The 26,239-nt window shown below is 48.6% G+C and overlaps 1 protein-coding gene across 1 annotated transcript; it reads right to left on the minus strand.

Annotated features, from left to right (window-relative positions):
- Positions 1–25,951, minus strand: LOC116990392. Its single transcript, XM_033048004.1, has 10 exons — positions 25,825–25,951; positions 22,989–23,085; positions 20,969–21,146; positions 13,253–13,398; positions 9,957–10,136; positions 8,527–8,643; positions 5,143–5,229; positions 4,110–4,257; positions 2,728–2,774; positions 1–1,077 (listed from the first exon to the last, which is right to left on the minus strand). The coding sequence occupies exons 2-9, from the start codon at positions 23,076–23,078 to the stop codon at positions 2,746–2,748; spliced, it is 975 nt and encodes a 324-aa protein (XP_032903895.1). The 5' UTR covers positions 23,079–23,085; positions 25,825–25,951; the 3' UTR covers positions 1–1,077; positions 2,728–2,745.
- Positions 25,952–26,239: the final 288 nt, after the last annotated feature.

A 26,239-nucleotide genomic window follows, 5' to 3' on the forward strand; every position in this document is an offset into this window, starting at 1 on the left:
TAGATCAGCCATGATTGAATGGCGGAGTAGACTTTATGGGCCGAATGGCCTGATTCTGCTCCTTGGAGTTGTGAACAGGTTGAGGGAATGGGCAGATGCAGCACGATAGGAACGAAGGTAACTTTTCCAGGAAGCCAGCTTCCCATTCTAACGGGAATTGACTGGGAAAGGGATAAGGGCACAAGATCAGTCAATAAGAGGCAGTTTGCAGGCACGGTAGGGGGGGGGGGGGTGAAGGTGAATGGTCTACTGGCCTTCATAGAGTGGATTTGTAGTTGCACAGCCTTCTGCTGAGACCATACCTCCCACTGCCCGACTCTCAGACGTCACTGGCCATCCCACCCCACCCCACCCCCAACCAGATATCTGGACACTGCATTGTGCAGCAAGGAAGTGGAGGACGGAGATGCAATAGAGACATTTCCTGTTGGGACCCTTCCTCAGCATTGTGACGTCTCTGCAAGGTATGGCCACTGTGGTGGGTATTTATTCCGTACAACTTATAATTCACGGGAATTGTTGCGTTTGTGACCTGGAATGTCAACCTGGTTCCACGCTCCATCATTTGACCTGGCGCATGTCAGTGGCCACCGCTGATTTATTCCGATTCAAACTGCGTCAACAATCAGAAGTTGCCACTCCTAGAAGCATCATTGTGCAAGACAGTGCGAGTCAAAGCCAGGAAAATATCGACCTGCCCGTTTGTACAAAGCACATCTTCTGTAATAACCCAGTTGGCACAACTAACCAGTGAGATTATTTAAAAGTCTTAGTTCCAAACATTATTTTAGAAAGATTAGAGATATAAAAATAAATGACTCAGCACCCTGAGTGATCGCTGTATAAAACCGACCATTGACGTGGATGTTCAGTCCTCTTGGCCTCGGTCATGGAGCTGTGACGTGGCTGGTGGGTGCTGTGCTCTCCCGTCTGGTCCTGCTGCTCCACACGGGTACACAGCCCACAGCCCACAGCTCATCATGTCACACCCAGGTCCTGGTGCAGATCTGATACATTTCACAAGGCGTGGAAGGGATGTGCAGGCAAGGTTGCGTCCTTGGGAAACGAGTCAGGAACCTGGCGAGAGAAAATACCTTTCAGAATTGCTGCCTCACAGCGCCAGAGACCAGGTTGGAACCTGACTATGGGTGCTGTCTGTACGGAGTTTGCATGTTCTGCCTGTGACTGTGTGGATTATCTCCGGGTGCCCTGGTTTCCTCACACATTACAAAGATGTGTGGGTTAATTGGCTTCTGTAAATTGTCCCGACCGTTCAGCGTTCGCCCATTTTGATGATGCCTCAGACTTCCCTCTTGCTCCATTTGATGTTCCTCCTCCTGAGGAACCCTGCAGGTCACCAGTCCCGAGTACAAACTCCTCTACTTAGTTTAGTTTAGAGGTACAGTGTGGAAACAGGCCCTTCAGCCCACAGTTAATGCCGACTAACGATCGCTTATACACTAGTCCTTTCTATATACAGAAGCCAATTAACCTATAAACCCACACATCTTTGTAATAATGTGAGAGAAACCCGGTCACAGGGAGAGCATGCAAACTCCGTACAGGCAGCACCTATAGTCGGGATCGAACCTGGGTCTCTGGTGCTGTAAGGCAGCAACTCTACTGCTCTGCCACAGTTCCGTCCTCTCGAGGAATTCAGCGGGTCAGGCAGCAACTGGGGAGGGAATGGGCAGGCGATATTTTGGTCAGCACCCTTCTTCAGGCTGATGGACAGGGGAGGGAGCTGACAAGAGGTGGGGGTGAGACAAGACCTGGTTAGGTGGGTAGAGGTAGGGGAGTCTTGACTTGCGGACGGGTGAAGCAAATGACTGAAGTTAGCGGTGAAAAGGAAACAAGAGGGTGTCGGGTGAGAAGAGAAGTGGTGTAAAGCCATTGGGAGGGATATGAGTGGAAGGGGACAGAGGGGAGGGAAAAGGGGGAGGATAAAAGAGATGGGGCAACTCTGCAATCCAGGCAACATCCTGGTCAACCTCTGATGAAACCTTCTCAAAGCCTCATCATCCTTCCTGTAGTGCGGCAAATGCCAACAACACGTGGCCTAACCAAAGTATAGTACAGCTGCAACATCACTTCCTCCCCTTTATACTCAGCACCCCGACCGATGAAAGCAAGTATGCCATCACCTTCTTTACCACCCTGTCCACGTACATTGCCATTTCCAGGAAGCTATGGACATCAATGTTCTGTGGGGTCTTGTCCAATACTCTTATGAAGGCCAATGTAACAAAAGCCTTTTTGAGCACCCTATCTACCTGTGATGCCACTTTCAAGGAACTATGTACCTGCACTCCAGTATACCTGACCATGTGCAGACACTTGGAAACAGAGAAAATAGGTGCAGGAGGAGGCCATTCGGCCCTTTGAGCCAGCATCGCCATTCATTGTGACCATGGCTGATCATCCCCTATCAATAACCCATGCCTGCCTTCTCCCCATATCCCTTGACTCCACTAGCCCCTAGAGCTCTACCTAACTCTCTTAAAGCCATCCAGTGATTTGGCCTCCACTGCCCTCTGTGGCAGGGAATTCCATAAATTCACAACTCTCCGGGTGAAAAGGTTTTTTCTCACCTCAGTCTTAAATGACCTCCCCTTTATTCTAAGACTGTGGCCCCTTAGTTCTGGACTCGCCCAACATTGGGAACATTGAAACAGAGTTTCACCAGTAAAGATGAGGGAAATCACGAGAGAGGGGGAAGAGCCTTACCTTTGGAGACGTCTCGGCCTAGGGACGTGTGCCAGGCACAGCGAACACTGGGGAAGACGGGCAAACAGGGTAAGTGTTAATGAGAGTGGGGTTCAAGACCAAATAGACCAACCTGTGAAATTAACCCGTGGACTGGGCCACAACATGCTAGAGTCAGCAGGCATCGGCTGTGGTTCAAAGGGCAGCAAACACACCTGGGAGGTTGGGGATTTGGGTCTCATTATTGGGTCCTGAGCACAAATCTATGTAGTTGCTCCAGTGGCAGACGGTAGGAATGTTGTAGTGTAGTGGTGGGTTCATTGCGCTGTGGGAGGAGGGGACGGGGGGTTGCATTGCCATGGTGAGCTGGACTGAGGGGCGCGGGTGGGAGGGAGGGTGGACAGGAGGGGGGGAGCAGTGGAAGGAGGGGAGGGTGTTACACCTCTAAGAAGTGCCTTTAAGCTTCTGCCTATCTCTCTGGCATATGCAGAATCCCACAGATTTATTTTAAATGCAATAATAAGTGTTCGGCTGGCAACCGGAAGGTAGCCGGTTCGAATCCCGCTTGGAGTGCATACTGTCGTTGTGTCCTTGGGCAAGACACTTCACCCACCTTTGCCTGTGTGTGAATGTGTGTGAGTGATTGGTGGTGGTCGGAGGGGCCGTAGGCGCAGATTGGCAGCCACGCTTCCGTCAGTCTGCCCCAGGGCAGCTGTGGCTACAGAAGTAGCTTACCACCACCGAGTGTGACTGAGGAGTGAATGAATAATGCGATGTAAAGCGCCTTGAGTATTAGAAAGGCGCTATATAAATCCCATCCATTATTATTATTAATTAAACATGCGTGTGGCAGCTGATTGCGCAGGCTTTGGCTGCTGTCTTTCCTGCATTCTAATATGACTACACAGGCTGGGACACACTAGAAGCTGGTGGAAGTTGTGTGCAGACTAAGCCAGTGTATGAAGTTGTCACTGGGGGCATTCCTTCGTGATCAATACAAGATAGCAAAGGATGGGACTGGCTGCAATTGAGCCTCACACCCCATGGCATAGCTGGTCACTGCAGGAATTCAACCTTGCTGTGAGGATTCCTGAGCAAAGGCACACCTTAATGTAAGGACATATTCATCCCGGGGCGCACAACTGTGAGGGACAATCCCAACACAACCCGGTGTCTAGGCAAGGTGAATGGGCCTAGACATGAGATAGGGCAGGAGGATGAGCTGATGTGGGTTAGGGCAGGTATTTGCACTATCACACCTCATCTCCCCATTCCTCACCCCTCGCCCCCTACACCACCCCTCTTGCCCCCATCCCTTATGCCCCCCATTCCCCACCCCGCTCATCCCTCACGCCCCACCACCCCCTCATGTCCCTCCACATCAACACCTGATGCCCACTTACTTCTCTCGTGGAGACCCTGACCAAAGCAGTGGGAGATCCTGACCATGGAGACCAACAGGCCAACCTTGATGGTGAGAGAGATCAGGATGCCCGTTACTGCGCCTGCTTCAAGAACGTAGGTTCGTTCATATATCCACACTCTGCTAATCTACACAGACACCATGGAACAAGAGAAGATACATTAACATACAGGAGATCGCAGGGAAAACTCAATATTAAGATTTAAACAACGACAGATATCAGCCTCTCCATTCATTTCCCTGGTAACTGTTGAGGATGATAGGTTTTTCCCAATCCCACGCACCAACACAATTCCAAGGAGGAATCTGGAATTCTCCCTTGCAAATGGCAAGTTATGCTGGGTGAATTGTTAAAATTAAATCTAAATAGACCTAAATCGGGCAGCACAATGGCACAGTGGAAGAGTTGCTGCCTTACAGCGCCAGAGACCCGGACGTGTTTGTAGGTTAATTGGCTTCCTGTAAATTGCCATTAGTGTGTAGGATGCAAAACTGGGATAACATAGAACTAGTGTATGGGCGATCGTTGGTCAGCACGGACTCAGTGGGCTGAAGGGCCTGTTTCCATGCTGTATCTCTAAACTAAAGTAAAAGATCATTGGTAGCTGCTTTTTTAAATCATTAATTGTAGGCATTAACTAGGAGCAACTAAATGAAGCTATGTCGCACGTAAACAATATTCACAATCAGTTGTGGCACAGGATTGAGGGGCAGGGGGGTGGGGGTGGGGGTGGGGTGCGAGGTGAACTCAGACTCCCCTCCCTGCTTCACTTCTGCCAAAAAAAATTCCAGTGACATCCCCGTGATTAATGGAAGCTTTACACTGCGGGCCGACCCCAACGTTACAGACAGCATTTCATCAACACTGTCATCAACTTCAAATGCTAATCCCCCTCCTGCAGAAATCCAATGTGTCGTGTATCTAATGCCCTGAGCTGTTAACACTCAGCGATCCCTTGAAAAACCTACAGCCTGAAAATAATTAACACAGGCGTTGACCGGCTCCTACTCACCAGGTAGATGAGATAGCCCAGGTAGACCAGCTCTGGGAGGTTCTGCACCAAGAACATCCACACAAGAGGCTTCTTCTCCTTTAGGATCTGTAATGAGGAAACAACCTGGCTTCAGACAGTACAGAGAATCATCACTGAGACAGGAGAGAGACCACACGCACACTCTTGCACGCGCACACTCACACACATTCTCACACACACACACACACACACACACACACACACACACACACACACGCACACACACACGCACACGCACACGCACACGCACACGTCATTCTCAGCCACCAGGTCCACCAGCCACAGATCAGCTCTGGTGAAACACTCCAGTATTTGAGCCAGGACCTGCCTCTGTGCCAAGACTTGCCCACAGGCTCCTGGATCCAGCCCCCCACTGCTACCCTTCACACGTCCCAACATCACTGCCACTGTCCATGCACCAGCTCACCCAGGGCTCTGACAACTGAATGCTCCTGTGGACTCTCCTCCCCAGCCCCAGTCTCCTGGGTTCATGGTTAGCAGGCAGAGCCTGTTACTAAGGGCCCATCCTATCACCAAGCTGCCAGACATGACCACTGGCCCTTGGAGGGATAGTAGATAACTTGGATGGCTTTGTGACTTTGAGAGCTGTGACGTCCCGATCAGTGCCTGGGAGTGGGGTCAGTCTGATAATCCCTTTATGACAGAATGCCACCCTCCACCCTGAATCTCTCTGATTCTGACGCCCTTAGAGTGGATATAGCAGTGGCTCATCGTATGATATCACCCAGTCGTAGGGAGAAATGCGTTTTTTACACTCTGCTTAGCCCCTTCAAACTTTGCCTACTCAGCTTAAAGCTACGCACTCTCATATGTGACATCTCCATCCTGGGAAAAGGGCACTTCTATCAGGTCTCCCCTCAACCTCTGGTGTTCCAGAGAAAACAATCCAAGTCTGTTCAACCTTTCCCAGTAGCTAATATTCCCTAATCCAGGCATCACTCTGGTAAACCTCCACTGCACCCTTTCCAAAGTCTCCACACCCTTTCTGTATTTGGGTGGCCAGACTTGCACACAATACTCTAAACCTGGGTGACCAATGTCCCATAAAGCTGCATCATGATTTCCTGACTCGTGTAGTCAATGCCCTGACCTATGAAGGGAAGCATACCATACGCATTCTTTACCACTCTATCTGCTTGTGTTGCCATTTTCAGGGAGTTATAGACTTGGACCCCAAGATCCCTCTGTACATCAATCCTGTTAAGTGTCCGACCATTAATTGTATATTTCCCTTTATATCTGACCTCCCAAAGTGCAACACCTCACACTTGCTTGGATTAAACTCCATCTGCCATTTTTCTGCCCATTTCTGTAGCGGATCTATATCCTGCTCATGTACAGCAACAGCCTTCCTGACAGTCTGCGACCAGCAACCCTGGTGTCATATGCTAACTTACTAACCAACTGTGTCCAAGAATAGAGAGAAATCACCATGCAGGCTGGAGCCATTCCATAGCAGGTGAACATGCTGCTTATTTCGGTTCGAGAAGCCTTGTATTATGATATCTCAGTTGACGATTATCTCATTTTGGCAATTTGGCAATTATTCACGTTTGAGTTCCAGAAAAATAATGCATTTTCAGTTAAACTAAAAATAGGACGGTAAAAGGAGGAATTGAAACGATTGCCAGAACCCAGAATGTTGATGCTCAGTGGGAAGTAACACTGAAGTCAGCATTTGGCAACCAAGTTCTCACTAGTTTTAGAGCACAGGGTAACACTGACATCCAGCATTGTCAGTATTCCCGGCACTCTGCTTTGCAATAACTTTAGAATGGCAACAGCAGTGCCATGTTCTGCTATTCCACTTCTCCGGGGACGTGATGTTTAGATTTTAGAGATAATCATGGATACAGGCTCTTTGGACACCGAGTCCATGCTGACCATTGATCGCACAATTCATTACCTCCATGTCACCCTACTCCTGTGGCCTACACATTAGGGGAAATTTACAGAAGCCAATTGACCTACAAACCTGCAGGTCTTTGGGATGTGGGAGGAAACCGCAGCACCTGGAGAAAACCCGCATGGTCACAGCGTGGATGTGCAAACTGCATACAGACAGCACCTGTAGTCAGGATCGAACCTGGGTCACTGATCCACTGCTTGTTGTTGTAAAAACTTGATGTTGTAAAAACATTCGGGATCTGATCGTCTGTGCAAGGCTAGCATTTTTTGCCCACCCACGCCCCCCGGAGGACCAGAGGGAGCTGCGCCCTGGAATGGCTGTAGTGGTGAAGGTACGTTACGGTGCCACTGAGTCTCTCACTTGGGCCGTGCTGTGGGCCTGAAGTCACACGTGGGGCTGGGCTCCTTCCTGGAAAGGGAGTGGCGGTGGGGTCCACGACCACCATATAGTCTCACGGCCACCACAACTGTGGCTGCCTCTGATTCCAGGTTTATTTCATTCCCGGCTGCTGTCAAGGCTCAGGGGAGAGTGAGATTCCCCTCTCCCCGCCTGGACAGAGCGAGGGACCTGGTCCTCACTTCATCTGGGGGAGGGGGGTGGGGGTAGGGTCTCAGATTCTCTTGCTCTGTTCGGGTAGGGGGTCTCACACTGTTCAGAGGGAGGAATCGAAGGGGTTCGCTCGCACTGTCCAGGAAGGGGGGGGGGGGGGGGTTGAGGTCAGGGAGGGGGGGTCTTGAGGGGAGAGGGGGGGTGGAGATGTCCATCTTGAGGGGGGGGGGGGGGGTTGGGAGGAGGGACCCTCGCCCCACCCTGGGACCGCTTGCACTGTTGACAGGTGATGGTCCATCCAGGTGGATGGTGGTCTCTCACTCCATTGTGGTGGTCTGGGTCTGTCATGGGGGGGGGGGGGGAGGTCTAACGTTGTGAGGGGTCCTAACATTCCTGACTTCCTTCTGACTGCGGGAGCCTGCTGTGCGGAGATTGATTGCTCTTTGAGAAGCCCTTCCCTGGGTGATGCCAGGTGATGTAGAGCTGAGAGGAGACCTGATAGGAGTTTGTAAAATTATGAGGGGCATAGATGGGGTAGACAGACAGAATGTTTTTCCCAGGGTGAAAATACAAAGACTAGAGGGCATAGCTTTAAGGTGGAGGAGAAAGGTTTAAAGGTGATGTGTGGGGATTTTTTTTTTAACGCAGTTTGGTTGGTGCCTGGAAGATGCTGCCAGGAGTGGTGGTGGTGGCATATAAGAGGCTTTTACATGGGCACGTGCTAAATGCAGGGAATGAAGGGGTATTGATCATGTTCACACTGAGGTTTAACTTTGCATCAGGTTCGGCACAAACACCGTGGGCCGCCAGGCACGTTCTTGTGCTGTACTGTTCTATGTGAAAGATGCTTTAGGAACAACAGACCGTTGAATCTTGGTACTTACAGCTACGAGGCCGATTACAGCTTTGAAGAGTGCCCAGAAGATGCCCACTCCCAGGATGATGGCATGCAGCAGGGAAAGCTGAGGGGCTCCTGCCATCAGGAGAACACACAGGCAGAGCTGCAGGGGAGAAGTGAGCACGGTTAGCGAGGCTGCACGGGTTGCGTTTCAGTCAGAAAGTCTCCACGGCGTCCACAGTACTCGCTACTACTGGGTGAGGAGAACAGTGCCCCAACAAGAGGTGCCAGTCACTGCCACTAGGAAGCACCATCAAGCTTATTCCAGGGTACAAGATAACCAGCCACACACTCACACTCATTCACTCACTCACTCCCTCACACACTCACTCACACTCACTCATTCACACTCACTCACTCACAGTCATACTCTCTCACACTCATTCACACGCGCTCACTCACACTCACTCACTCTCACTCACTAACTCTGACTCACTAACTCTCACACACACTCTCACTCACTGTCACTCACTCACACTCACTAACTCACACTCACTCACTAACTCTCGCTCACACTCACTCACTAACTCACACTCACTCACTAACTCTCGCTCACACTCACTCACTAACTCTCGCTCACACTCACTCACTCACACTCACTCTCACTCACTCACACGCCCACAGCATACACAATCCAGCGTGTGCATATTTACGCACACCGAGTCACATGCGTGTGCACACAGATGTAGTAATACACATACTGTATATAATGTGCATTCAAGCGCACACGCACACACACACTACACACACGCAAACATATGCAATTGTTTACGCTCACAGACACGGAATTAAAAAAACACCTGTCATTGTCGACACGGGCATGCGTCAAAGTGGAGCAGCTAGTGGAGCCACTGCCTCACAGAACCAGAGTCCCAGGTTCAATCCTGACATTGGGTGCTGTCTGTGTAGTGCCTGTACATTCTCCCTGTGACCACGTAGGTTTCCTCTGGATATCTCAGCTTCCTCCCACATCCTAAATACATGTGGGTCCGTAGGGTAATTAGCCTCTGTAAAGTACCTCCTAGTGTATAGGGAGTGGATGAGAAGATGGGATCAAAAGAACTAGTAGATGGTTGGCATGAACTCGGTGGGCTGAAGGGCCTGTTTCCATGCTGTATCTCTAAACCAAACTACAGTCATGGTTAACATGAACCCACTGACTTGCTGAACAAACCCACCTGGTCCACCATGTCCTTCAGGGGATGAAGTCGGCCAACCTACCCTGGTCTGGCTTGACTCCAGACCCATCAATGGGGGCGGATCTGTAGCAGTTGATAGGAGACTTTATGTTCGGGGGCCAGACCCTACTGCAGGAGGGTCAGTGAGGGGAGGTGTGGTATTCAGGGAATCAACAAACGACCCAGCAAATAAGCATGTGCTGCCGCGATGCACGAATGTGGTTGTTCCCAACGTCACCTGAGCTTGAAGGTCGAAGGTCACCAGAGAAAAGCAGAGGTTCAGGGTGAGGTAGTGGGACTGGAAGCTCTCCAGGGCCCCGCCCACGCGGAACGCCATGAAGTTGGGTCTCTTGATCAGGTAGGAGAGGCTCGCTGCCATCAGGAACACTCCGAACGCTACAATGCACGCAAACCGGATCTGAAACACACCAGGCGAAGTCGGGACAATCGGTGCAAGGCTGTAGGAAGGAACTGCAGATGCTGGTTTAAACCGAAGATAGACACAAAAAGCTGGAGTAACTCAGCGGGACAGGTAACATCTCTGGAGAAAAGGAATAGTGAAAGGCCTGGATAGATGAATGTGATGAGGATATTTCCACTAGTGGGAGAGTCTAGGACCAGAAGCCATAGCCTCAAAATAAAAGGATGTACATTTAGAAAGGAGGTAAGAAAGAATTTCTTTAGTCAGAGGGTGGTGCATTTGTGGAATTAATTGCCACAGACGGCTGTGGAGGCCATCAATGGATATTTTTCAGGGGCAGATTGACAAGACTCTTGACCAGTCAAGGGTTATGGGGAGAAGGCAGAATGGGGTTGAGAGGGAAAGATAGATTAGCCATGATTAAACGGCGGTGTACACTTGATGGGCTGAATTGCCATATTCTGCTCCTACAACTTATGAACTTGAGCACACAATGCACTATCCTGAACACTCATCCCCTCCACCACCTGTGTGCGCCACCTGCAAAATGCATCGCAGATGCTCAACCAGACCAGTCCAGCAGCACCTCCCAAGCCCAAGGCTGGTGCCGTCAAGGAAGAGACGGAGATCAGGTTCTTCTGCAATTTGCCCACTCCCCTAATTCATATTGACAAGCATCTCCGGCATCTAACACCAGGAACTCCCTGCCCAACATCACTGTGGGGTTGTCTGCAGCAGAGAATTGCAGCAGTTCCAACAGCAACAGAACCGACCTTCACACGTGCGGCCAGAGTGGACAATAAATGTTGGTCCAGGCCCCATGAGGGAAGCAAATGAGGAAATTGTGGAGACTCTGAACATGGTTTTTCTGATTCCAATAGAGAGACGCTCATCGTTTCAGGCAGAATATGTTTAAAGAGAAACAGTAATGTCTCTATGATCAGTGGGCAGAACGGCAGATAAAACATGTTCTCGGCAAAAGGGAGGTTGCAGATAAGGTGGAGAGGGGGAGAGATAGAATTCAGGGCGGGGGCTGTGAGAGGAGCAGTGAACAACACATGATCAGTTCAGGGGAGGTGCACATAGGAAGAATAAATAAATGTACAAAATTAAGAGTTTAAGAAATTAAGAATTATTGAACTGTACCACAAAGAAACAGGCCCACCATGTCCATGGCGACCATCCTACTTGTGTACATTAATTCTACATCCATCTGTGCTTTGCTCATTCAAATGTACGCGGGTTGGATGAGTGTAGGTGGGACATGTTGGTCAGTGTGGGCAAGTTGGGCCGAAGGGCTGTGTCCACGCTGTATGATTCTGTGAAATGAATATACCTGCCATTGGGGGGGGGGGGGGGGGGATTGGTAGTGCAGGTTCACCAAACTGTTTCTGGGGTTGTGCCCATACCGAATGCAAAAAGATTGAGAAGACTAGAGTTGTATTCACTTTAAAGAACAAGAGGTGATCTCATTAAAACTGAAGAAATTATTTCAGGCAGACAGCCAACCTTGCACAACCCATTCATCGCTTTGTAGTTTCATGCTGCCTTCACACTGCTTACAAAGCAACCCATCAAAGTATCTTTGGTAAACATGCGCACAGAGCTTCCAATTCCATTATCAGAATTATTTATAAATCTAACTGACAAAGAACATGAGAATGCAGAACTCTGAACACTCACTCAGCAAACGGGACATAAACTAAAGGGTGAGCTGAGAGGAAAGTTCTTTGAGATTCAGTGTAGGAAGGAACTGCAGATGCTGGTTTATACCGAAGATAGACACAAAATGCTGGAGTAACTCAGCAGGTCAGGCAGCACCTTTGAGATTCTGCTCGATCCCTTTCATGTTGATTCATAGAAATGAAATCAACAAGCCATTGTTATGTGATTTCCACACCAGCAGGGAAACACTGGCACTGCTGAAGACTAATTTAACAGCTACGGAACAAGGTGCCTTCCTGCAAAGGAGGATGCAGTTGCATAAACTAGTGAAACGCTCTGAAATTTAGAGAAGGATCTTGCATAAGTGCCAACACTGGAGACTGGTGCACCAGTATTTATCAACACGTCAAATTAAAAGTGGAAATATTTTGTAGGTTTAAGAAGGAACTGCAGATGCTGGAAAAATCGAAGGAAGACAAAAATGCTGGAGAAACTCACCCGCTGAGTTTCTCCAGCATTTTTGTCTGCCTAATATTTTGTAGGTTGTGCTTTGACATTGGTTTATTATTTAGGTTACCGACCGCTCTGCACCACCCCTCTGACGTGCAGTCTCTCTTGGCACTGACCCTCCAACAGGGGGGCACTCCCTCTGTACGGCATCCGCTTCCGCTTTGATATTGTGGGACCTCTACTGGCGAAAGGCACAAAATGCTGGAGTAACACAGAGTGTCAGATGGCATCCCTGGATAGATGACGGTTCGGGTCGGGATCCTTCCTCAGACAGATTGCATGGGTGGGGAGAAGGAAAGCTGGAGGAGTGGAGGGGCAGGACAGTGCGTGGCAGGGTCATGGGTGAACACAGGCGGAGGGGGGGGGGGGGGGAGGGGGAGGGGAAGGGGGATTCATAGGAGGATTGTTGGACAAAGGCCAGAGATTAACACACACAATGTGCGAGACAAAAGAATTAGAGAGTTGCGAATGGTGAAGTTAGAGGATTGACAAGAAGTGAATTGTTGGTGGAAGGAGAGGGGGAGGGTGGAGATGTAAGCTACCCACTTTAACTGCTTCTCTCTCCGCAGCTGCCGCCTGACCTGCTAAGTTTTTCCAGCAATTTCAGTTTTTATTTGAGATTTCCAGCATCTGCGGGGGTGTGGATAGTCGCGCCAGACAGCATGCTTCACTGGAGCTAAGGAAACAGTGTTGTGTGTTCTGCAAGCAACAGGCGCTCTGAGGGGCAAGGTGACAGCCGTTCGTGCAGTGAAGTTCATACGTTCTAGGAGGAGAATTAGGTCATTTGGCCCATCAAGTCTATTCCGCCATTCTATCATGGCCGATCTATCTTTCCCTCCCAACCCCATTCTCCTGCCTTCTCCCCACAACCCCTGACACCCGTACTAATCAAGATCTGTCAAACTTGGCCTTAAAAATCTCGAACCATCGACACTCACCACAATGGCTTTCTTCTCCTTGGGTTCAGCTGCGATGAAGTTCACCACAGAACGGACTAAAAGCAACAAGATGGACAGAATAAACGCCAGCAGCTCCTGCTGATTCTCCTGCAGAACCCCACGTAACACGTAGTAAATGCAGAACACTGGAGGGAGAGAGGGAGAGGCAGTGCATTAGTCCCAGAGTCCACTCATTATTAGCACTCATACTAATAAAGCATCTTAATCAACCTGGCTTGCAATTAAAATTCAATGGATCTTCGGGAGGCCAGGAACACAAGCACACAGAGATCTTAGGGAGAGGAGAGGCGACAATCAGGAAGCAATTGGAACAGGCACATTTTAATCAGCAGTCAACATTGGATGCGAGCTGGGACAATGTTTGGTTGAGACTAGGTGCAAGTTTATCATGGACAGCAAAACTATGAGCCAAAGAGAGACACAAAAAGCTGGAGCAACTCAGCGGGACAGGCAGCATCTCTGGAGAGAAGGAATGGGTGACGTTTCGGGTCGAGACGCTTCTTCAGACTGAAAGTCAAGGGAAAGGGAAAGGAGAGAGATAGAAGATGATGTAGAGAGATAAAGAATAATGAATGAAAGATATGCAAAAAAGTAAGGATGATAAAGGCTGTTTGTAGGGTGAAAATGAGAAGCTGGTGAGCTAAAACTGTGTTAAAATATACAAAAAGTACTGGAGTAACAGTGGCTCAGGCAGCTTTGGATAACATGGATAGGTGACGTTTCAGGTCGGGACAAACTGTGAACTGTCATGTTTTACAAAGGCTTGTTTGAATGTTTCAGTAACTTAGAGTAGGTGATTTTAATGAGTTGGGAGACTATGGATCTTATGAATGGAATTTGGATCTGATGATCACCTTAGGGTTTGTGTGTAATCAATGTAATAAAAATAGCTGTGTAGGAAGGAACTGCATATGCTGGTTTAAATCGAAGACACACAAAAACTGGTGTAACTCAGCGGGTCAGACAGCATCTCTGGAGGAAAGGCATAGGTGAGGTGTCGGGTCGAGACCCTTCTTCAGAGTCCCGACCCGATAATGTCACCTATTTCTTTTCTCCAGAGATGCTGTCTGACCCTCTGAGTTAATCAAAAAATGCTGATGTTCCAGTTAACCACAAGTTCCATTTTGTGAAGACACTCAGAGTTTTAAGTTTCTTCCTGTTTGCTGGCAGAAGTGGCAGTAGAGGAAACGTTTGAGTGAGTGATTGCAAATGTCCTGTCTGGCTGGGTACAGGGGGCATTAGCAGTTCACTCGGTGTCAGAACAGTCAGTGTGAGGCTAGATGCAGGGGTCAGACACACACCGAGCAGTGACCTCTCTCTCCAGTGTATGAGCCTTGCACATAAAAGGACTGGGGCAGAGGAGATAAAAGATGGGACCTTTAATTGTGGGAGAATGAGCCACTTTGCCTGCAACTGTGCGACAGTCGTGGGGGGCATATTCAAGAACGATACCCCAAGTATCTTAGCCTGAGCAGTTGCTGGAGAACGGCACACATACACATTGTGCCAGCCTAAATGGCGCTGGTCAGCTATTTGTGATGTTGCCCCACTGATCAAGACAACTGCCGGTGTGTCCGTAGGATGAGTTAATAACAGGAGATGGGATTGCATCGGGCAGCCAGCAGTAGACGTGGGGTAGGAGGCAGGCGCAGCTGGTAGACCTGCTACCGCACAGCGCCAGAGACCCAGGTTTGATCCTGGCCTTGGGTGCTGTCTGTGTGGAGCTTCCACATTCTCCCTGTGACCGCGTGGGTTTCCTATGGGTGCATGTCTTTGACGTCTCCCCTTATGGAGAAAACTAGTTTCCTCCGACATCCCAAAGATGTGCGTGTTTGGGGGTTAATTGGTCTCTGTAAAATTGCTCCGAGCATGTGGGGAGTGGACGTGAGAGGGAGATAACATAGTACTAGTGTGAATGGGTGATTGATGGTCAGGCCAAAGGGTCTGTTTCCAAGATGTATCTGTAAACTATAAACTAAATCAGAAGAAAGGAGATCCCTTGTGTGTAAAATAACATTCCCTGCTTTTCCTGCCTGGAATGGAAACTTCTCCACCCATTACTCGAATTTAGGAAGTGCAGTTTGAAAGACTCTATGCTCATCCCAATTGGGCAACCTTGAATCAGGCATAATGAGGAAACAAGTCTAAATGGGAGACTGATTTATTTTGTGTTCAGAAATGGTTTGTACTGTGTAGGAAGAAGGAAATTGCAGATGCTGGTTTACCAAAAAAAGACACAAAAATACTGGCGTTACTCAGCAGGTCAGGCAACATCCCTGGAAAATATGGATAGGTAATGTTTCCGATGGGGACCTTTCTTCATACCCTTTGTATGAGTTATGGTGAAACTGGACAAAATTATCACGAGAAAGGAACATTGAGCTATTTCAGTCAGTGCTTGCGACTGACCAGCACGTTTGTGGTAGATTTGAAGGGTGTGCTAATTCAAGTTCAAGTTCACATTTATTGCCACATGCACCAATTAGGGTACAGTGATATTTAAGTTTCCATAGAGCCATACAAGTAAAAAGAACACAATACACGATAGAGTTTAACATAAACATCCATCACCGTGTAATCAGCATTCCTCACTGTGATGGAAGGCAATAAAGTTCACTCAATCTTCCTCAAGTCAAGTCAAGTGAGTTTATTGTCATGTGTCCCTGATAGGACAATGAAATTCTTGCTTTGCTTCAGCACAACAGAACATAGTAGGCATTGACTACAAAACAGATCCGTGTGTCCATATACCATTATATAAATATATACACACATAAACTGATAAAGTGCAAATAACAGATAATGGGCTATTAATGTTCAGAGTTTTGTCCGAGCCAAGTTTAATAGCCTGATGGCTGTGGGGAAGTAGCTATTCCTGAACCTGGTCATTGCAGTCTTCAGGCTCCTGTACCTTCTACCTGAAGGTAGCAGGGAGATGAGTGGGTGGCCAGGATGGTGTGGGTCCTTGATGATACTGCCAGCCTTTTTGAGGCAGCGGCTGCGATAGATGCCCTCGATGGAAGGGAGGTGAGAGCCGGTGATGGACTGGGCAGTGTTTACTACTTTTTGTAGTCTTTTCCTCTCCAGGGCGCTCAAGTTGCCGAACCAAGCCACGATGCAACCGGTCAGCATGCTCTCTACTGTGCACCTGTAGAAGTTAGAGAGAGTCCTCCTTGACAAACCGACTCTCCGTAATCTTCTCAGGAAGTAGAGGCACTGATGTGCTCTCTTAATAATTGCATCAGTGTTCTCGGACCAGGAAAGATCTTCAGAGATGTGCACGCCCAGGAGTTTGAAGCTCTTGACCCTTTCAACCATCGACCCGTTGATATAAACAAGACTGTGGGTCCCCATCCTACCGCTTCCAAAGTCCACAATCAGGTCCTTGGTTTTGCTGGTGTTGAGGGCCAGGTTATTGTGCTGGCACCTTATGGACAGTTGCTGGAGTTGCTGCCTACCCGGGTTTGATCCTAACTACAAGTTTTGTCTGTACGGAGTTTGCACATTTACTCTGTGATCGCGTGGGTTTTCTCTGGGTGCTCTCTTTTCCTCCCACCCTCCAAAGATGTACAGGTTTGTAGGGTAATTGGCTTTGGTAAAGATTGTAAATTGTCCATTGTGTGTAGAATAGTGCTGGTGTACAAGCATCGATGGTCAGCGCAGACTCGGTGGGCCTAAGGGCCTGTTTCTGCGCTGTATCTCTAAACTAAAGTATCATCCATCAACGATGGATTCTGGTTTGTGCCATTAGCTCAGGAATGTCAGTCTAAATTCGAGACAGAAGGGATTGTATTTACGGAGAGTAATCTCACAGACAGAAACAGCACAAAACACAACAAAAACTATAGAAACTATCTGTAGCTTGCTGTTGCCCTGGGATAGAGAGGCTCTGAGACAGTCTCAGTATATATAGGTGGCTGTCGCTGGACTCACACTGAAGGGTTCAGGCAGAAAGCTGTCCCCTTGTGCAGTCTGTTGATGAAGAACCCAGAATGTGTCTGGACTCTAGACGCTGCTAATGCCGATACACAATTAAAGGAGATTTCCGTTGCAACAGCAGCCTCACAAGCTGCGTTTTGGCCATCCAGAATTCGACATGCCTTGTTGAGTTAAGTCCAGTGACTATTCCACAGAAAAAATTTCTGATACAATTGCGTGAACAGATAAAAGATGTCAGGCAGGGTCAGACTGCTCACGTCATGCCAAGTGTATAAAATCATGCCTAACAGTATTATATAAAGTGTGATCAGAATATCACCGGATTATATATTACCATTGTTTACCACAGTGTGTTCATTATTTCGACTCTTTATGTTTTTTTGGTGAGTCTAATGTTAGCTTCGGTGTCTCTTGGTGTGTCTTGTGCTGCGGGTAGTTGGGGGGAAAGGGGGAAACCGCTTTCAGTCACCTCCTTGACGGAGAGGCGACTTTATCCATGTCACCTCCCTCGCGGCCTAACAACATGGATTGGAGCAGCCTTTCCCGGAGTTGGGCCCAGAGCTTCAGCAGCGGGCGCAGCGTGGACTTTTTCCATCACGGAGCAGGCAAACCCTTGCTGGGGGTGGTCAGAAAGGAGTGCTCCGATCGCTGTCCTGGTGACTGGCATCGTGGAGCTGTGGTCTGCGGAGCTTCTAGCCGCGGGCGTGGCGTGGACATCCTGAAGACAAGGTCTCTGATAGGAAAGTGGCCGATTAGGGTAATCCAAGCCGCAGAGTGTGTTCGACCGTCCCAACATCGGAGTTTCGATCATCCCGATGAGAGGGCCTGTACATCGGGCGGTCCGTAGTAGCGACCACGGATGAACAAGGGAGGAGGACTGAACTTTGTTGCCTTCCACCACAGTGAAGAACGCTGTGGTGGATGTTTGTGTTAAATTCTATTGTGTACTGTGTGTTCTTTTTTAAGTGTATCGCTGCTGGCAAATTCATTTCACTGCACCTTCGGGTGCATGTGACGAATAAATTTGACTTTGACTTTGACAATCTACACTGTCTATCAAAACACAAAGTGCTAGAGGAACTCAGTGGGTCAGGCAGCATCTGTGAAGTTGTGTAGCTGGGACATGTGGACAAGTTGGGCCAAAGGGCCTGCTTCCACGCTGTAACACTCTATGACTCGAAGTGAATGGACAGAAGGTGTTTCAGGTCGGAACCCTTCTTCAGACTGATCTATCTGTCTATCAGCTGCCTTAACTATCTTAAAAACTGTAACCATCTGAATTCCAGTTGAGTCTTAGAGTCATTCAGCTTGGAAACAGGCCCCTCGGCCCAACTTGCCCACACCGACCAACATGTTCTATCTACACTAGTCCCACCTGCCTGCATTTGGCCCACATCCCTCTAAACCTATCCTATCCATGTACCTGTCTATATGTCTCTTAAACGTTGCGATAATACCCACCTCAACTACCTCCTCTGGCATATAGTTGTTTAATTTTCAGTATATTGATATTTAAGAATATTTGTTTTACTTTGTGCCATGGTGGTGGGTATTATTTTGTATTGTAAATATTATTCTTGTAAATAATTGATTAAAATTATCTTTGGTAAAAAGAAATGAGTGAGCGCACTCTGGACTGAACATAATCTGTAACCCAGTTACTTTTCCTTTTCTTCCACAACTATCAGACACGTGAACACCAGCTGAACATCTCCACCCTGTAGACTCCGACCACAGACAAAACTCTGCCTTGTTCCTAATGGGCTAATAAGGTTTAATTCATGAAATCATTAACTGTGATCACAGTGAGCACGTGGTGAAAGTTCATTCATTGTCGTTACGTAATTTACTAAATACTCACCTTCCAGCTGTAATGAGCACCCGGACTAATGGCCCTGTCCCACAGTACGAGTTCATTCCAAGAGCTCTCCCGAGTTTAAAAAAAAATCAAACTCGTGGTAAGCACAGAGAATGAACTTAGCGGGTACGTCGGAGCTCGGGGACGTCTCTTAGCGGCTTGTAACGCTAACGGCAGGTACTCGGGAAGACTCGCTAACGGCAGGTAAGCTCGGGAAGACTCGTGAAGATTTTTCAACATGTAGAAAAATGTCCACGAGAGCCCCGAGTACCGACAAGCGGCCATTATCGTAAATCTCTAAGTTCGAATCAGGGCAAACCCGGGAGAGCTCTTGGAATGAACTCGTACCGTGGGACAGGGCCATAAGGCACAGGAGAAACCAGGCATTTATAAAAAGGTGCCTCGATTGACCCCGTCGATTAATCGCCTCATTAAACATTTTGGATATCTCTTCAAAAAACTCCAACACGTTTCTGAGACACTATTTCTGATGCAAAAAGTTATTCTGATTGTATCTAATCAGTCCATGTCAATCCAAATGCTGGTAGATCCTGTCCCTCAGAATCCCCTTCCGGTAATTTACACACCACTCGTCGACCTTTACACTTTAGAGTTTGGAGATACAGCACAGCAACAGGGTCTTCGGCCCACCGAGGTCCATGCCAACCAACAATCATCCCATATACTAATCCACACACACACTAGGGACAATTTTACAGCTTACCAAAGCCAATCAACCTACAAACCTGTACGTCTTTGGAGTGTGGGAGGAAACCGGAGCACCCGGACAAAACCCATGTGATCACAGGGAGAACGTATAAATTCAGCACCCATTGTCAGGATTGAACCCAGGTCCCTGGCACAGTAAGGCAGCAACTCTACAGTTGCATCACCGTGTCACCCCTTAGTTTGCTTGTAATTCCCTGGCTTCTCCCTGCTGGCCTTCATAACAAATTGTACATTAGCCATCCTTCCAGTCACCTGAAACTTCACCTGTGCCTGAAGATGAAGTCTGCTTAACTGATATTTCAATAACCTCCTCAAATATATCTGGCGATGAGTGTCTAAACTGAAAGAGCCATTCCACAGACTGTTCAAGGAATGTCTTAACATGACGATGTACCCTAGCCTCCTCCATCTCTGTCCTTGAATCATTCCATCCCACCACCAGGACTGGCCCAACAAAGTGATGAACAGTGCTCCACACCAGGAGTTCTTGGAATCCTTAATATTAGCTCCAAAGCCCATGAGTTCTCACGTTATCAGGTCAGGGAAAACGCCACCTAATTATCATGCACCGTCCTCCCACACCTGAAGATCTGATGCTCCGTCATGGAACAAGCTCAGAGTAACGAACCTCAGGTACCTCACCTGTCAATGATGCCAACATATTTCACCCTGAGGAAACTTTCCATCGCTCTATGTGGCATGACCACATGATGAATGGGACAGAACATAGCAGAAAACTCTTCTGAGGTTTGACAGGGCAAATATTAGGATAACGTTTATCGAGGTCCCACCCTCAAGCTAGGTGATCGCCATTCAGGACTGCGATAAGGAGTAATATCTTCGTAGTGGGCGGTGAACTTTTTGAATTCTCTGCCCGAGAGAGTCACTGAGCATATTCAAGTCGATTCTTTCACAGTTTAGATATTAAGAGATTTGGAATTAGTGCAGGAAAGAAGTGCTGATGTTAAAGATGAGCCATGACCGTTGAATGGGAGAGAGGGGCCGAATGGCTGGCTCTCACATCCACCTCCTCTGCTCATGATGGATTTATGGTGAGGGACAACATAAAGCACATTTGCACTAGAACGACATTCCAAAAAATATAGGATCACAGCAATTTCTAGTCAGGTTGTAATTCGCCAACAGTACAGAAACTGAACGGACCATACCTATGCCAATGAGCTGTATCACCGAGATGGCTACGTCTTCCTTGTCTAAGTCAGTAGTTTCAGTTTTGTTCTGACGTACAAAGCTTGCAATGTTAGCACCTAGCACAGTCAGGAGGGACAGGATTGCCGCAGAGACATAGATCTTCTCTAACCAGGAGAGCTCTGAACATTGCTTGACCTAAGAAACGAAATGAGACAGTGAGATGGAAACCAGGCATTGAATTATCTTCTTGATACAATATTTACTTTATAAAACTCCAGTAAAATGAAACAAGCGAAATGGCCGCTGAGTCCAATACAACATGAGCCCATGACGCTTCCTCACTGCCCTTCCCACCGAGTCCACTCCCACCATCGATCGTCCGTACACTGTTATCCCACTTTCGCATCCTACACACTAGAGGCGATTTACAGAAGCTAATTAACCTCCAAAGCTGCAAGTCTTTGGAGTGTGGGGGGAAAACCAGAGCACCCAGAGAAAACCCTTGCAGTCACTGGGAGAACATACAAACTCCGTGCAGACAGCACCTATAGTCAGGATTGAACCAGATCTCTGGCATTGTAAGGCAGCAACTCTACTGCTGCTCCACCTTGTCGCCCGAGTTATGCCTTGTGGATGGTGGAAAGGTTATGGAGTTTCACAAAGAGAGTCTCGGAAGGGTACCTGTCGCCATAGTATTTTTGTGGCAGATCCAGTTGAGTGTCTAGTCAATGGTGACTCACAGGATGTTGTCAGCATGGGGACTCAGCGATGGTGACATCATTGAATGTCAAGGGTTGGTGGGTTGGAGTCTTTCCTGTTGGAGATGGTCATTGCCAAGCACATTTGTGACATGAAGTTCACATGCTGCCTCACTTGCAACAGCATGCTATGCCTGAACTTTGCCCACGTCTTGCTGCATGCAGGCATGGGCTTCTTTGGACACTCAGGGGAAAAAAGGAAGTCAAGAGCTGAGTGGCAAAGTGAACGTGATCAAAAGACGGATCAATAATAATTTTCCCAATATAATTTATCTTTCCCAATATAGACTGGGAAGTTATAGTGTGAAGGGTTTAAATGGGGTGCAATTCCTCAAAAGTGTTCAGGAGAGTTTTCTTAAGCAGTATGTAGAGGCCCCTCACATGAGAGGGCAACACTGGAAATTGGGAAGGTCAAATTAATGAAGTGTTTGTGGAGAAGTTACCACAATTCGATTAGGACGAGGATGTGAGCTATAGGGAGAGAGGTTGAGTAGGCTAGGTCTCTATTCCATGGAGTGCAGGAGGATGAGGGGTGATCTTATAGAGGTGTACAAAATCATGAGAGGAATAGATCGGGTAGATGCAGAGTCTCTTGCCCAGAGTAGGGGAATCGAGGACCAGAGTTCAAGTTGAAAGGGAAAAGATTTAATAGGAATCCGAGGGGTAACTTTTTCACACAAAGGGTGGTGGGTGTATGGAACAAGCTGCCAGAGGAGGTAGTTGAGGCTGGGACTGTCCCATCATTTAAGTAACATTTAGACAGGTACATGGATAGGACAGGTTTGGAGGGATATGGATCAAGCGCAGGCAAATGGGACTAGTGTAGCTGGGACATTGTTGGCCAGTGTGGGCAAGTTGGGCAGAAGGTTTCCACACTGTATCACTCTGGCTCATAATCCTGCTGAATGAGATACAAAGCTTAAGGCCAAGTGACAAACCCCTGATTCTATTTCTTACGTTCTTCACTGTAAAGATTCCTAATCTAGACACAATGCAGCATCAATAGATGAAAGGAGATGTTGTTCCATACACAGACGTTTAAAATTCAGCTTGCATCATCCATTTTGATCTTATTGATCGGAACTAAAGTGGCACCAAACCAGTGACCGGGGGTTTGAACAACCAATGGATCCTCGCTGGGAAAGGCATCAACTGGCGGGATTTGGAAACATGGATGACCATGTCAGAATCAAAGATTTCCTCAACCTTAAGCTGAGTTATGCTTGTGAGCCCAGAGCTCTCCCATGGCACCAAAGTAGCAAACATATATCCTACTTACTGGACCACATGGTGTAGGTAGAAGTTCCCTGTGCCGTGGCTTTAGGTTTGGTAGCAAGCATTCCCGTTCTTCAATTGAACCAGATTCCATGTTGCCCCTTTAAACAGAAAGATTCCACAAAACCAAGTTATCAAATTGGAACTGAACGTCCCACTCCTCTGAAAAGGTTTGCTCCACAATTGTGTATTGAAGGGCGATCATAAATGAAGGTGTCTCAATGTAAGTGAAACTCTTGGCAAGTAAAAGCTAATGGCAATTTGTCCAATCCCTTGAGCTCACAAATCCTACATGCACTGAGTGACGACAACTGGGTGCAGACACCAAAGATGCTGGAGTAACTCAGCCCGACAGGCAGCATCTCTGGAGAGAAGGAATGGGTGATGTTTCGGGTCGAGACCCTTCTTCAGACTGAGAGTCAGGGGAGAGGGAGACATAGAGAGATGGTGTGTAAACACAGATCAAAGGGGACAATGCCAAAAGAAATGTAGAATGGTACATGATTTGTGTCTGAAGAAGGGGCTCGACCCTAAATGTCACCCATTCCTTCTCTCCGGAGATGCTGCTTGTCCCGCTGAGTTACTCCAGCATTTTGTGTCTATCTTCGGTGTAAACCAGCATCTGCATTTCAAGCCTACACAATAAAGACTGGTGTAGTGTTCTAGTCTCACTGGATTCTCCACCAGTTAATAATCAAACTAGTTAGGACACTACTATCTCCACTGACTGTATTTCAAGTTTTCAAGAGAGAGTTAAATTTAGCTCATAGGGATAAAGGAATCAAGGGACATATGGGGAAAAAGCAGGAACGGGGTAGTGATTTTGGATGATCAGCCATGATTATATTGAATGGCGGTTGTGGCTCGAAGTGCCGAATGGCCTACTCCTGCACCTATTTTCCGTTTCTATGATTCTAACCATAGTATTTCATCTCAACTTATTTTCTAGATGAACTACCTCAGACGGTTTACATCCAATAGTTCAGTTTACGTGTGGGAAGGAACAGCAGATGCTGGCATATACCGAAGATAGACACAAAGTGCTGGAGTAACCCAGTGGGTCAGGCAGCATCTCTGGAGAAAGATGGAAGGGCGCCGGGCGTTTCGGGTCGGGACTCTTCTTCAGACAGATAGTTCAGTTTCCTTCCTCGCTGCCCTTCCTACCGAGTCCACTCCCACCTTCGATCGCCCGTACACTGTGTTATCCCACTTTCGCATCCCATACACTAGAGACGATTTACAGAAGCAAATAAACTTCCAAACCTGCAAGTCTTTGGAGTGTGGGAGGAAACCGGAGCACCAGGAAAAAACCCACGCGGTCACAGGGAGAACGTACAAACTCTGCTCAGACAGCACCCGTCGTCAGGAACTAAAAGGAACTGTTTTCCAACCGCTTTTAAGTTCGTTCTCGTGATTTTGGTCATGCTGTCTTTGACTGCAACAACTAGCTCTACAACTCCAACCGCAGCCTTGCTCGTAAACCTCGTGTCTTTCCTCTGCTGCTCCCTGCCTTGTTTATAAAATGCTAGATTACATCTGTTGTTCAATGGGATGAGTCCGGAAAAGTGGCGCCGGGGCTAAAGATCAGCCGTGATCTCAATGACTGGACTGGCTTCTGGTGTGTCTTTGCAACATTTGTTATTGATATTTCCTTGACAATGGTGTCAGAATAGGAAACTCTGGGGACTCCTTTTCCGCTTTGAAATTCTTAGTGATACAAAGGAAAGTGTGTCAATGTGTAAATGAAGAAGGGTCTCGACCCGAAACGTCACCCGTTCCTTCTCTCCAGAGATGCTGCCTGTCCCGCTGAGTTACTCCTCTATTTAGTACCTTGTGTAAATTGTGCTCCTGATAACCTGACACACTTCTCGGACTCGTCGATCAACGGGTGCGAGGAATGTGTCTAGTCTAATGTGTAGGAAGGACTAAATGTGTAGGAAGGAACTGCAGATGCTGGTTTACACCGAAGATAGACACAAAATGCTGGAGTAACTCAGCGGGACAGGCAGCATCTCTGGAGAGAAGGGATGGGTGGCGTCTCGGGTCGAGACCCTTCTTCAGATTCAGAGAGGCCCGTCCCTTCTCTCCAGAGATGCTGCCTGTCCCGCTGAGTTACTCCAGCATGTTGAGTCTATCCTCTATAATCAGATCTGGTCCCTCCCGCAAAGCCCGATGCGTACAGCGATGCTCACTGTGACATTTTAGGGTCACTGCAGAAAAAACAATCGGATTATTCAGAATTTAGTTTGCATTTTCGACCAGATTTGTACATTGTTGGCGGTACACAAAAATGCTGGAGAAACTCAGCGGGTGCAGCAGCATCTATGGAGCGAAGGAGATAGGCAACGTTTCGGGCCGAAAGGTTGCCTATCTCCTTCTCTCCATAGATGCTGCTGCACCCGCTAAGTTTCTCCAGCATTTTTGCGTACCTTCGATTTTCCAGCATCTGCAGTTCCTTCTTAAAGTACGTTGTTGGCGATGGGGGGAGGCGGCCCTCTGACCAAAGATCCTATAACAAGCTATAGTGTTATAGTATAGTATCCTATTTTGCCTCGGACTGCCCCGGGAGAGCGACTGCCTGAAGAGCAGCGCAGCGGGCAGGGAGGCGGCGTCAGGGGCGCAATGAACCCGCCGCATCTCCGGTCCCGGCCGGCAGGGAATCACCGGACAGCGGCCGCCTGGGTCCCGACCCGCCACAGCCCGGGGCGAAAACGGTGCCAGTAACAGCGGCAGGATCTCCACCCCCTCCCCCTCCCCGCGGGCCGGCTGCGGAGCCCCCACGACCCCCGTTCCCTCCCCACCCCCCCTCTCCTCCCCACGACCCCCGGCCCTGCTCCAACCTGACGGGCACCGGACGGGCATCAAACTTGGCCTGAAACTTCCGCGTAAACAGTGGCCGCACTGCGTCATTTCCAGCCCGTTGCGCTCCCTCACCGCCTCTCCTACACTGCGGCGCTCCCTCACTCACTGCCCTTCCCACACTGCGGCGCTCCCTCACTCACTGCCCTTCCCACACTGCGGCGCTCCCTCACTCACTGCCCTTCCCACACTGCGGCGCTCCCTCACTCACTGCCCTTCCCACACTGCGGCGCTCCCTCACTCACTGCCCTTCCCACACTGCGGCGCTCCCTCACTCACTGCCCTTCCCACACACTGCGGCGCTCCCTCGCCGCCCATTTCACCGTGAGGCGCTCCCTCTACGCCCCTCCCACAGTTCGGCGCTCCCTCACCGCCCCTCCCACGGCGCGACGCTCC

The sequence above is a fragment of the Amblyraja radiata genome, chromosome 31 (assembly GCF_010909765.2).
Source record: "Amblyraja radiata isolate CabotCenter1 chromosome 31, sAmbRad1.1.pri, whole genome shotgun sequence".
Lineage (NCBI taxonomy): Eukaryota > Metazoa > Chordata > Chondrichthyes > Rajiformes > Rajidae > Amblyraja > Amblyraja radiata.

Bases quoted from the DNA above. Each gene is read 5' to 3' on its own strand.
- LOC116990392 (XM_033048004.1), bottom strand. From the start codon at position 23,078: ATGGAATCTGGTTCAATTGAAGAACGGGAATGCTTGCTACCAAACCTA. The intron at 13,399-20,968 runs GTATGGTCCGTT...CTCTCCCTCCAG, and splicing joins GATACAGCTCATTGGCATAG to TGTTCTGCATTTACTACGTG. The intron at 10,137-13,252 runs GTGAGTGTCGAT...GGTGTGTTTCAG, and splicing joins AGGAGAAGAAAGCCATTGTG to ATCCGGTTTGCGTGCATTGT.